The 13,523-nt window shown below is 38.3% G+C and overlaps 1 protein-coding gene across 5 annotated transcripts in view; it reads right to left on the bottom strand.

The window, feature by feature from the left end:
- FKTN (fukutin) overlaps positions 1-13,523 on the bottom strand; it is an 81,655-nt gene that overhangs the window by 59,075 nt on the left and 9,057 nt on the right. For all 5 annotated transcript variants that reach the window (XR_012786440.1, XR_012786439.1, XR_012786438.1 and 2 more), the window contains exons 4-6: positions 8,714-8,917; positions 5,037-5,314; positions 827-959 (exon numbers count right to left, since the gene is read on the bottom strand). Coding sequence is in view for 2 of the 5 variants with exons in the window: in XM_075560265.1 (XP_075416380.1) it covers positions 827-959; positions 5,037-5,314; positions 8,714-8,917 (615 nt within the window). In the remaining 3 variants the exon portion in view is untranslated. The remainder of the gene's footprint in view (positions 1-826; positions 960-5,036; positions 5,315-8,713; positions 8,918-13,523) is intronic.

Raw genomic sequence — 13,523 nt, 5'->3', positions numbered from 1 at the left:
AGCATTATAGTCCATTGATGGTACTCTCAGCACCACACTTCAAGTTTGTGAGTTCAAACCTTCCAGCCACTCTGGTCTCAGAAACACACAAAGGGTTGTGATGAGTGGAACTTGCCTCAATTACTGTAGGTTTGGGTTTGTTCCCCAACCCCCTCCTCCCCACCAAACTGAAGATAGAGGTTAGACTATCAATGTCTATTGGTTCTTGGTTCTTTCTACGATTCTAAATTACCTTACCATCAAAGAGGAAAACATACAAAATATTCCATAGATGTAAGCACTTAGTCTCCATAAATATCAAACCATTCAGTCAGGAAAGAAGTACTTTCATAGGTTGAGGTTTGGCTCACACTTTAGTTTTTCTTTTTTTTAAAAAAAGTCATTTTATTGGGGGCTCTTACAACATTCCATTCCTCAATGGTATCGAGCATATTTGTACATATGTTGCCATCATCATTTTGAAAACATTTTCTACTGGAGCCCTTGGTATAAGCTCTTTTTTCCCCTCTCTCCCCTACTGTCCCACCCGCATGAATCCTGTATCAGTTATCTATTGTTATTATTATTTTGTATCTTACATTGTCTGGAGTCTCCCTTCACCCACATTTCTATTATTTGTCCTCTTTGGGAGGGGGGCTGTATATCCAACCTTGTGGCCCGACCCACATTTTATTCTTTCCCACATTTTAATTAACTATACACAAAATGAAAAGTAAAAAGATGTGTTCTATTTTCCACAAGTGTTTTCATTTCCCATCCAGAAATCCTAAATATATGCACCATGCTTTCCTTAATTGAAACAGTTCAATGTCTGGTCATCACTAACCTGAAAGAATGCCCGAGCCTCTTTATACCTGCACTCAATAAACCTAGAGTGTGGTATTTCTTCTAGAAAATGCACTGGATCTTTTGGAATGTGAACTTCTAGTCCATCAATGGTAACTTGCTGTAAGACTGGCCTGAAACAAAAGTTAAGATTGTAAGTATTTAGCATAGAATATTTAGCAGCCTCTTTACAATTTTGGTTGGACATTGGCAAAACTGCTGAACACCAGGCATATTTTCTTCAATCATTGCAGATGTCAATAATACCTTGGTAATTACATCTTCAACAGTAGGGAGTTTTAAGTATTTTGATTAACAAATTTTGAAATACTTTTTAAACTTACATATATGAACCTTGATGTTTTTGGCAGAAAGGAAAGCTAAATGACATAATTAAATACTACTGATTTACTTTTAAAGAAGTACGTAAATGCTCTTAACACTTAAGTTACATGTAAATTACAATAACCTGAGAAAATCTCTACAATGGATAAAATGCTAACCTGAGAATCAGTCACATATTTTTAATTCCATATTCTATAAATATACATTGAGTTTACCATTCCTCTCTCTTTAAAATTGGATAGTACAGAGACATTATCTGTTTCCTAGGTAATTTCACAACTTATGCTTAATTAAATATTTGACAGATAATTTTTTAATTATTCACAAGGTACAGAAAACAAAATTCCTCACAATTAGAATAGGTAACATCATGGTAAGCAGAGAAAAGATTAAAATTTTCAAGGATTCCATCTTGCTTGGCTCCATAATCAATGTTCACAGAAGTAGAAGTTAAGAGATCAAACCAAGCATTGCATTGGGAAAATCTGCTGCACAGGCCCTCTTTAAAGTGCTGAAAATAATGCTACTTTGCGAACTAAGGTGTGCCTAACCAAGCCACGGTATTTTCATTTGCCTCATAACATATGAAATTTGGACACTGAATGCGGAAGGTTGTAGAAGAATTAATGCCTCTGAATTATGGTGCTGGAGAGGAATGTTCAGAGTACCATTGACTTCCAAAAGATGAAGTAAAATATGTTTTGGGAGAAGCACAGCAAGAATGCTCCTTAGAAGTGAGGCTAGAGACACTTTACTTTATGTACTTTGGACATGGTATCAGAAGAGACCAGTCCCTGGAGAAAGGACATCTTGCTTGATAAAACGGAGGGGTAGCCACATGGAAGAAGCACACCAGCGTGTGTGATCACGAGGTGTCGAAGGGATCAGGTATCAAGCATCAAAGAACAAAAAACCGTATCATTGTGAATGAAAGGGAGTGTAGATTGGGGACCCAAAGCCCATCTGTAGGCAACTGGACATCCCCTTATGGAAGGGCCTCTGGGAGGAGACCAGCCAGTCAGGGTGCAGTGTAGCAACAATGAAACATAAAACTTTTCTCTAGTTCTTAAATGCTTCCCCTCCCCACCACTATCATGATCCCAATGCTACCTTATAAATCCGGCTAGACCAGAGGACGTACACTGGTACAGATAGGAACTGGAAACACAGGGAATCCAGGACGGATAATCCCTTCAGGACCAGTGCTGAGAGTGGCGATGCTGGGAGAGGGTGAAGTGGAAAGGAGGAACTGATTACAGGGATCTACATATAACCTCCTTCCTGGGGGACAGACAACAGAAAAGTAGGTGAAGGGAGACGTTGGACAGTGTAAGACATGACAAAATAATAATAATTTATAAATTATCAAGGGTTCATGAGGGAGAAGGTGGCGGGGAGGGAGGGGAAAAATGAGGAGATGATACCAAGGGCTCAAGTAGAAAGCAAATGTTTTGAGAATGATGATGGCAACAAATGTACAAATGTGCTTGACACAATGGATGTACGTATGGATTGTGATGAGTTGTACGAGCCCCCAATAAAATAATTTTTAAAAAAAATAAATGGATGAAGGAATTTCATAACTCAAGTAATAAAAAGTCAAGTAAATAATAATAATCAAAAATAATGGAGGGGCAGCAAAAAGAGGAAGGCCTTCCCCAAGCAAGACTGCCGAGGCGGGTGCAGCGATGGGCAAATGCGCCAAGTGTGAGGGTGGCGTGGGCCATGCAGTCTTCTTGTCGTGCACAGGGTCGCTGAGCCGGAAACGACTCAATGGCACCTAACACCCGTTGAATCATTAACTAAACTTCAAAATAAATGTTCAAAACTTAAAAATAAATTTAAAGATAATTTCTTAAAGATTTAATTGGTATATACAGTCTACATATAAAGTGTCTGAGAACAGTGGTTATCATGATTTTGACTAAAATAATTAGAAAAAACCATACACTGCCTGCCTTTGAGTCGATGCGGACTCAGAGAGAGCCTATGGGACAGGGCGGCGCTGCCCCTGTGGGGTTCTGAGAGGGGACGCTTTATGGAGTTCATAAGCTGCCCTCGTCCTCTCCGCAGCTGGGGTTCTCAACTGCTGACCTGCGGATTGCAGACCAACTGGTAACCACTACGCCACTAGGCTCCTCACAATCAGTGAAGACTCACAATGAACAATAAGGTATTCCTTAACTTCCTCTCCTTTTTCAGCCATGTTATTTCTAAAATCTAGCTTGGATCAGACACTCATAAAAAAATGCAGGTAAGCCTTGTTTTGAAAATCTTTTTGAATGTCTGTCAATTAAGGAGAAGATGCAAATAATAGTCTTACATGACTCCATGGAAGTTGCCTACCACAAATCTTCAATATGAAAATTCTTACAAGTACGGTAACATTTAACATCAAAGGGAAGTGTTACTGCCATCTTCATTCACATCAAGTTCTGGTATAAAAATATTATAGCACTATTCCCATTTCCATGAAGTTCATTCCACCTCATAGTGATTCTACAGAGCTTCCGAGGGGCAGGTAGTCTCATCTTCCTCCTGCAGAGTGGCTGGTGGGTTTGAACCACTGACCTTGCCATCATCAGTCCAATGCTGACCCAACAGCGCCACCTGGGCTCCTCATACCACCATCAATGACTTCCAGAAGGAAACAGGGAGTACAGAGCTAGGTTATAAACAGCATACACAGTACCTAACTTCACGAATGACTTTATCCTTTCTGGTAAATGATAACAGCACTATGGCCTTTAGAACTGTGCTTTTAAAAAAAATCCACATGCAACCAGATAGTGAGTATCTACTTTAAAGCAATGACAGGAGAGGGGGGAAGCAGGGAAACTAGACGACGGGAAATGGAACTACTAGAAGAGAAAAAACGAGACGACAAGTTGTGAAGCACAGACCCAATGCCAGGGAATACGTTGCATAGAAATTATCAAATGGGAACCTAATTTTTGCAGTGTAAGCTTTCTGCAAAAAACACAGGAAAACATTGTTAAAAATAACTATTCTTCATCCTGTAATGGTTAATGTAATAAACTATAGCTAATCAAATTTTACATGAGGTAATAACTGTTCCTCCTGAGTAGTTTTATTGAGAGATAGCTATGTGTACAAGAGTGCATCAACAAGTTCATGGAAAAACTTGATTACCTTTTAGTTTTGTTTATCCATGAACTTTATGAAGTCCTCTCATACATGTTTGCAAATCCTTACTTTGTATATATAGAAATATGTATTACTTTGTACCTTTATGCAAAGAACAAAGGCACAGAATAATAAATCATAGAGTGAACATTAATGTATCAACCAGATACTAAAATTACCAACCTCTCTCAAATTGCCTGTCTTAGAGGATCACACTGTTTTTATTCTTGAGACACCGTTCCTATCTCTCCTGGCATCACTTTCCAACTTTTCTTAATACTTTCACCATTTCAGTTACTGGCAGAAACAGAATTCACCTTGTGTTTGAAATTCATATGAATGCCATCATATTGTCTGTATTCTCTTGCACTTTGCTTCTGCCACTCTACACTGTAGGATTGATATATGTGGTAAAGAACTCTAGTTTATTCATCTCACTGCTTACATTACTCCTTTGTATGAAAAATAGATACACACGTGTATCTTTTGACTTGTAGAAGAGTATTTGCTTTGCATCAGTTTGAGCATTAAAAACAATGTTGCTTTGAGCATGTGTACTTCCTATTACATATGCTTATGAGTTTGTGTTGAGTATTTCATTTTAAAACTGGTTCTTGTGACGCATTTTAGAGTTCATTAGTAAATATGAAAAAGGAAGATAAACTCAGGACCGAACAACAGAAGTTTCATATTTCCCCTTTGATTCTGTACTTGCTTACCTGTCAAAAGCTCCGGGATGACGACCAAAGTGTAATTTTCGAAAAGGAACAAATTTCCTGTCAAAGTGTCCTTTGAGCCGTAGATGGCCATGCCAGAGGTAGCTGCCACTCCTTTCATGAAAGACCACCAAGTGGACGGCATGGGTAGTCAGTCTGCAGATATAGTGTAGGGGGATTTCGGCCCCAGAAAGGGAGTCTATCCCGTCTAATCGCGGGTCTTTGCTCTGAATCTTGAGGCACTGGAACCCCATATTCTCAGCTATCCGAAACCAGTTTTCCTAGAATCAAAGACCATCAAGCTTGAATATTGAAAGCTGAATACTAGTAGCAAAACTAAAGTGATCCTTACAGTGAATTTAGCCATCATATTTCTGTGTTAATCTGCTCTTTGCCTGAAGATTTAAACAAAAGGGATGGGAAGGGAAGGTGGTAGGGGAAGAAAAAGGGCAGGACAGAAACTGCATAGCATGGAACACATGTCCAGAGATATCCTTTATGTAAATGAATAAAAATTTCTTCCCTAGAATGAGAATGTTCACCTTAGAGTTCTCTCACCTTCAATACTAATAAGACAAACACTTGATATTAAATTTGTAATTTTCAATATAATTTCTAAAACCTTTACTTAAAAAAATAGTTCTTTTACCTGACAGTTCATATCCCAACACCATAAAAATCTACTATAATAAAACTATGAAATTGTAATTCACTAGAAAACAGTGAGACTCACTGTTAGACAGCATTTATAGTATAAAGCTTCTATAACAAGATCAGCCCAGAGAACCCATTTTAGTCCCAGTCTCAACAACCAGTATTATAAATGGTTAAACAGCATTAATTATTAACAATGCCTGTTTTAATATGAACATATAATGTACATGGAACCACTACCTACCTTATTACATTAGCCTATGACATCTACCCTATAGAGTAGGTAGCACAGATAGGATGGATAAGGAAACAGAGTCATAGAAATTAGGGTTCTTGTCTAAAGAAATCAACCTAACAAGAAATCAAAGAAATACAAATGAAATTAACAATGCCATTTCAAACTCATCAGGCTGGTAGCAGTTTTAGTGCCTCGTATTTCTTTAAAAGAGTATGAAGAAGCATAGTAAAATATTATAAATTGTCCTCTCCTTTCCTGTAACTTTTGAAAAGTTGAGAATGAACCGAGAAAACAGAAAGGAGAAAATGGTAAAAGACAACCTGGCAGAAATGAACGCCATGTGCTTACAGATTAAAAGAGCTCATCAAGTATCTAGCATAATGAATGAAAAAAACACTGGACACAGACACATCAGGATGAAATTTCAAAATACCATGAGGGAAAAAGGAAAAAATTGCTAAGCTTCCAGAAAGACGACATAGGTTACATATAAAAACACCAAAAACAGATAAAACATTTCTCAATAACTGAAAAGGATTCTACGGGATAGTGCAGGAGAGGCTTCAGCTTATAGGGCCATGGAATCTGGAATTCTACATCCAGCAGATGGGGAAAAAAAAAAAAGGCCCAATTTCTCTCCCTCCTTTAATCTAGAACCACTGCTGTTATACTTTCTACCTCTTTTCATCCAAAAGGCATAGTCTAATTTTTATCATTTGTGACTTTTTTGGGTCAAAACCAGCAGCAATATTCTGCTACTTTAAACACTAGATCCCAAGAGACCTTGCATGGTTTTGCTATCTTGAGGCTCTTTGAATATGTTTGGAATAGGCTGGGTGATGAAAGGCACTTCCACTGCTCCACGTCCGGAAGCAGAGCTGCCTAGATGACAGACAGATGCATGACAGAGCTCGGCTGAGGCCAAAAGAATCACTCGGCTAAACCCTGTACATCCTACCCAAACTGTTACCTCACAGAATCATCAACTAAATGAAGGTCACTAAGTTTTGGAGTAATTTACTATTAGCAGACATGAACTGATACACAAACCAAACCAAAAAGCAAATGTAAATGTGAAACAGAAACATATTCAGATATGGAGAGTTTCAGCCTCCTACACAGAGTTTTGTACATGAAACAATCATTAACCGCAACTTGTACAATGAATCATTATTTATGCCACTTCCCTGTGTCATTCCTCCTGACCTTTCTGAACTTTGTTCTTGGGTAAATGCTGCTCTTTTGGTGTCATATGATGGATTATTCTAAGTTGTGTGCACATCAATAGTATATTGCTCTTCTTATAGGATTACCTATTATCTGATTGAAAATTGAACCATGGAGGTTAAGTTCTTTTCCAACCTAAAAGATGATTTAGGACCATAAGCTGTCTCAGAGGTTCAACCCGTCTCTATCCACCCATTATGTCTGGTCTTTTTTTCTTTTTCTTCTTAATAATTTTTAGGGTTTGATTTTTAACATTAGGGATTTCTAATATAGGAAAGATACGAAGTATTGTGAAGGAGAATTACAGAATCATATCTGCACAGAAGACCAATCTTCTAAAAGGCCGAGAGGGATGTTGCCAAGGAAACAAGATGGAATGGTGCAATTAGCTGTGTTAGTTCTTACTGAGTTTTATATTCCTGTTGAATTACTGACACACAGAAAACTAGTATGGAAAAACGTGTTGTACAATAAGAATTCCAGGGTAAACTAGATAGCTTACATATGCCTAACACTATAAACATTAATATGTAGCTAGGAAATAGCAATTTTATGATGATGGGAGAAATGTACATGTGTCTGTGTGAGGCAGTGGAAATAAGAGCTTAATACAATAATTAAAATAGACACCCAAAATAGCAGCATAAATATTTTTGTCATAAATGAAAAGACCAACAAGGTAGGAAGTACTGACTAACCGGTTGGCTCAAGGTGTGGGAAGGTGTGTGGTGAGGAGGGTGGACCCTGCTGTTTTTCATCACTGAGCTTCATTTATATTAATACCAGACTTTTTAGACTGAGAAATTGTATTATCTTGATTAGAAATCAACTTAAAATATCATGTTCTAACTTTTCTTTGATTCAAAAAAGTTGAAATATAAAATTGAGAAAAGAAAAAAATCAAGCAAACAATACACACACAATCTATTTTATCTAGAGTTTGCAAATGGTTCATTTCAATTTGAACCCCTAATGAGAATTTAAATTTCCACCACAAATACAATATTCAGAACCTACATTTTAAATGATATTCTTAGTTTTTATGCATAAATTTAAAAATTGTCTTCAAATGGATAAGAGATGTCTAAGAATTACCTGGGGGTAGTGCTAAAATACAGCTTTGGAATCAGTGCATTTGGGGGTAAAAAGGCAAATTCTCAGCAAGGGATAAAACCAGAACAGGCCAGTTGGAAGCTGTGGTCTTATCACCTGAATTGCAGACAGGAAGGAACCATGGTCAGTAAAAAGCCAAAGTTCAATCTCTTCAGGCCTTAAACTGACTTAAGCCTGGGGCAATCAATGTACCCTCCAGTTTATACAGCTGATTTCAACAGCCTCCTTTCAACCTCTTGTTAGAGGGAAAATAATTCTATTTGCTTAAGCTACTTTTAATTGTGTTCTGTAATATAACTAGAGCAGTGGGGTTGGGGGGAGTCTTTAATGCTCCTAACTCCCAGAAATTGTAAAATGCTTGAAGAAAATAGTTTTATATTTTAAACTGCTAACTCCACCCTATTTTGTAAAGATCCACATTTCATTATCTAAGAGCACATGATCTTACCTCATTCTTCCAAAGGTGACTCTGGAGTGCAAATGCAGTAAAGTCCCTTGGGACACAGAAAAACTTGCAGTCTGAAGTGGTGCCATACGAAGTATTTTTGACATGTTCAAAGTTTTTATTAATCAAATCCAGAATCAAAGGATCAATGAGGAACACTGGAGTATTTTGGCTCGATGTTAGCATAATAAATTTTTTAACTGCACGCTGTTTGAGAAGAAAATAATCCCTTTAATCTACTAAACAATACAACAGCCTAATTTATCAATTTTTCAGAACTTAAAAGTGCATTAATTCAATAGTTCCCATGCTTACCCAAAAGAAACAAATTTTAATAAATAAAACCACATCCCTGCTCTCAAGAAGTATCTCTTCTACTAAAAAAATGAAAATATTTTGACACAGATGAAATATGTTAAAATTAAAATACACAAAGTGCATCAGTATACAACACTGAACTAATTATACACAGAAAGAAAACTCTTTATAGAGAAAGTGGTATCTGATACAAGAACTCTGGCCTTATAAGTCATTTTTCTGGTATTAGCTAAATCTTCTCAAACAAAAGAGGGAGGAAATACTAGGTCAGTTTTTTAAAATCTGTTATATTGGCCCCTTTTAAACCAGCAATCAATTTTGAGTGCCATTGCTCTTTGTATTTTAACACTGCTTAATACTCTAAAAAATTCAAACATTCGGAATATTTTCAATAAAGTCTATTAGGTAATAAAACAAGGGTCCTCTAAATAACATCTGGGGTCTTAGAGGCCTTTCTTTAAACAAGCCACCATCTAAGTGAGGTATCAAAATAGTTATGGAAGAAGCAAAACAGACTGTGTGATCTTAATGACTATAAATAATTAAATCAAAATCAGAAGGAGGGAGTGGTATTAGAGCTTAAGTTATTAACACTTGATTTGCAGAAGGCAATGGATGACAGTGGAAATCCAGGGTCCACACATAAATTAAGCCTTCAGTGAATCCCCTCTGATCCTAGTAAAGGGATGTGCATAGCCCGGTACCAAACAAAGAGCATTATAAAGTGTATTATGGCAAAAGTAGTTAGGTTAAAATGTATTATGTTGGTATGTGATCTCTTTTGACCCGTTCTGAAATTGTTCCAGTTAAAAAAAAAGGTGAAGCAGAACTATACATGAATTATAACCTTGGCGAATCGCATCTGATTGTAGACGAGGGTGTGGCTAGCCTTCCTATCGTACAGAATGCAGTGGGAAGTGGATCACTGCAGACGCAGCAAGGTTAAAATCTGGCACCTTAGCACTCTGATCTGCCTTTTGGTCCCTGTTAAATTTGTTTTGGTTCTTAATATTGTCTCCTTTATTTTTAATGAAGGTTTGTCTCTGTTTTACTTTGTTATTGTTGTTAGTTTTTTAATGTATTCTGTATATGAAATTTAGGAAAGGTAAATCTAAAGACACAAGAACTGGATTAATGGTTCCTTGTGGGTATGGCAAGGGGGTTGGGAGAAATGGAGAGCTAATAGCAATGAGTATAAGAAGGAAGGAAATGTTCTAAAATTGATTGCGATGGTAATTGTATAACTCTTTTTAGGTGATTGAACAATTGGATGTATGATTTGTGAATTGTATGCCAAAAAACTGATAAATTAAAAAAGGCCCTCCAATAAAAAACGAGTATCTTCTAATGAATAATCAAATTTCACAAGTAAAATACCTAAAATAAACAGAATACCTAGTATGTATCCTTCTTAAAATCTACCTGAAAGGGACCAAGGGTGTGAGGGACGATGCTGGGAGAGTGGAGGGTGAGTGGGTTGGAAAGGGGGAACTGATTACAAGGATCCACATGTGACCTCTTCCCTGGGAGAGGGACAGCAGAGAAGGGGGGAAGGGAGACTCCGGATAGGGCAAGATATAACAAAATAACGATGTATAAATTACCAAGGGCACATGAGGGAGCGGGGAATGGGGAGGGAGGGGGAAAAAAACGAGGACCTGATGCAAGGGGCTTAAGTGGAGAGCAAATGCCTTGAGAATGATTGGGGCAGGGAATGTATGGATGTGCTTTATACAATTGATGTATGTATATGTATGGATGGTGGTAAGAGTTGTATGAGTCCCTAATAAAATGTAAAAAAAGAAAAGAGGAGAAAAAAATGATTAGGGCAAAGACTGTACAGATGTGCTTTATACAACTGATGTATGTATATGTATGAACTGTGATAAGAATTGTATGAGCCCCAATAAATTGTTAAAAAAAAAATCTACCTGAAAGAAAGCAATATTGATTTCAAAGAGATGTGCACTCAGTAAAGTGTTTGATAGAATTAAGAATAAATTTTTATTCATAAAATCTTAATGAATTTATACAAGCAATATACAAATAAAAAGCAACAATAAAAAATTTAAGGATAGGTTAGCAATGCAAACCCATCAAACCAGGGAATGGTCTCTTATCACTTGTTTATGATAAGGAAAAGTATGCAAACGCTAAGAAAACAATAATCCCTACTCTAAAGGGACTTATTATCTCTTTGTGAGGTGGTTAAGTTTAAAAAATTGTAAACAATCTTATGGCAAAAAATTCACAAACTTAGATGGAATGAACAAATACAACTTTTAAAAGCTTCTGGGAAGATGACCCAGGAAATCTGAATTACCCTCTATTAAAGAAATTTAATTTTTTATTAAGAAAACAAACCAAAAAAACCTGGTTCTCAAAAATCCAAACAAACTTCACCCACAATGGTTTCACTGGTGAGTTTTATCAAGAATTTAAGGACTAACCCACTCAGGGGGAGAGTATTGGTTGTGCCCCCACAGAACGGAAATGTGCATACAGACCCCACCATGACGCACCAAACCAGCAAGGCAATGTAACACGTGGAGGAATCCATAAAAAGACTGGACTATAGGGCCTGCCCCATCCAGAACCAGCCTGACCCCCAAGTGGAAGGGTGTGCCACAGAGAATGACAACAGACCTTCTGGTGGGGGAAAGGAACGGATCTACCATATCCAGAAGGAAGTTGAAGGAAATGAAGGGGGGGGGGGGACGAGAGCAGAGAACACCCTGGCCCACCAAGCCTTGAGGACAATAGCCCTGCTCAGAGCAGCCAATGCACAGAGAGGACCATATGGCCAGCCCCACTACGAGACACAACATCCCGCAATGACCCATAGCCCTACAAGGGACAACACTGGAGACACAGTGAGGGATTTGTGCCCGAGCTGACCCCACCACACCGAGGCAAAACACTAAGGGTGTGCAACAGAACAGTAAGGGGAGCAGAACAAGGAAGTCCCAAGGGAGTATTAAAAATAGACTTGGGCCAGAGCGTGGCACTCCATCAGACCAAATGGGAAAACACTCCTAAAGGTCAACAAACAGACCTTGAACTATTTACAGGCTTTTCTTTTTTATTTTGTCATTGGCTTTTTTTGTTGTTGTTACTGTCATTTTGATTTTCTGTGTCACTTTGTTTGGCTGTCTAGTTTTTCTAGTGCATATTATTATTTTTGTGGGTCTATCTAGAAAAGATAGGCTGGATAAACAATGGGACCAATGGTTCCGGAGAGACATAGGAGAGGGAGAGGTGGGAGAAAGGAAGTGGTGTTAACCAACCCAGGGACAAGGGAACAATGAGTGTAAGAGATTACTGAAATCCAAATGAAGGCTGAGCATGACAATGGGACAAGAGGAAAGTACAAGAAAATAGAGAAAAGAACTAGGAGGCAAAGGGCATATATACATGCCTAAATACAGGCATGTACAGATGTAAATATATTTATATATGATGATGGGGATCAATGGGCATTTATTTATAGGTTTAGTATTAAGGTAGCAGATGGACATTAGGCCTCCACTCAAGTACTCCCTCAATGCAAGAATACTTTGGTCTAATAAGTCAGTATTGTGAGATGCTCACCTTCCGGACACAATCGCTGAAGACAAATGTGTGCATAAGCAAGTGTGGTGAAGAAAGCTGATGGTGCTCAGCTATCAAAAGCTATAGCATCTGGGGTCTTAAAGGCTTGAAGGTAAACAAGCGGCCATCTAGCTCTGAAGCAACAAAGCCCACACAGAAGCACACCAGCCTGTGTGATCACAAGGTGTTGAAGGGATCAGGTAGCAGACAGCAAAGAATAAACATCATCCTGTGTGCTCACCTTCCCCATATAAACGCTGAAGACAAATGTGTGCATAAGCAAGTGTGGTGAAGAAGGTTCATGGTGCCTGGCTATCCAGAGATATAGCGTAAACAAGCAGCCATTAGCCCAGAAGCAACAAAGCCCACATAGAAGAGCACATCTGCCTATGTGATCACGAGGTGTCGAAGGGATCTTGTATCAAGCACAAAAAATCATATAATCGTGAATAAGGGCGAGTGTGGGGTGGAGACCCAAGGCCCATCTGTAGGCAACTGGACATCCCCTTGCAGAGGGGTCATGGGGAGGACTCGAGTCAGTCAGGGTGCATTGTAGCATTGATGAAACACACAACTTTCCTCTAATTCTTAAATGCTTCCTTCACCCCCACTATCATAATCCCAATTCTAGCTTACAAACCTGGCTGAACCAGAGGATGTACACTGGTCCAGGTAAGAACTGGAAACACAGGGAATCCAGGACAGATGAACCCCTCAGGACCAGTGGTGAGAATGGCGATACCAGGAGGGTGGCGGCAAGGTGGGGTAGAAAGGGAGAACCGATTACAAGGATCTACATATAACCTCCTCCCTGGGGGATGGACAACAGAAAAGTGAATGAAGGGAGATGTTGGACAGTGTAAGATATGATAAAAATCATAATAATTTATAAATTATCAAGGGC

Source organism: Tenrec ecaudatus, chromosome 10, assembly GCF_050624435.1.
Source record: "Tenrec ecaudatus isolate mTenEca1 chromosome 10, mTenEca1.hap1, whole genome shotgun sequence".
Classification (NCBI taxonomy): Eukaryota; Metazoa; Chordata; class Mammalia; order Afrosoricida; family Tenrecidae; genus Tenrec; species Tenrec ecaudatus.
This window is presented reverse-complemented; position numbering and strand designations above follow the sequence as displayed.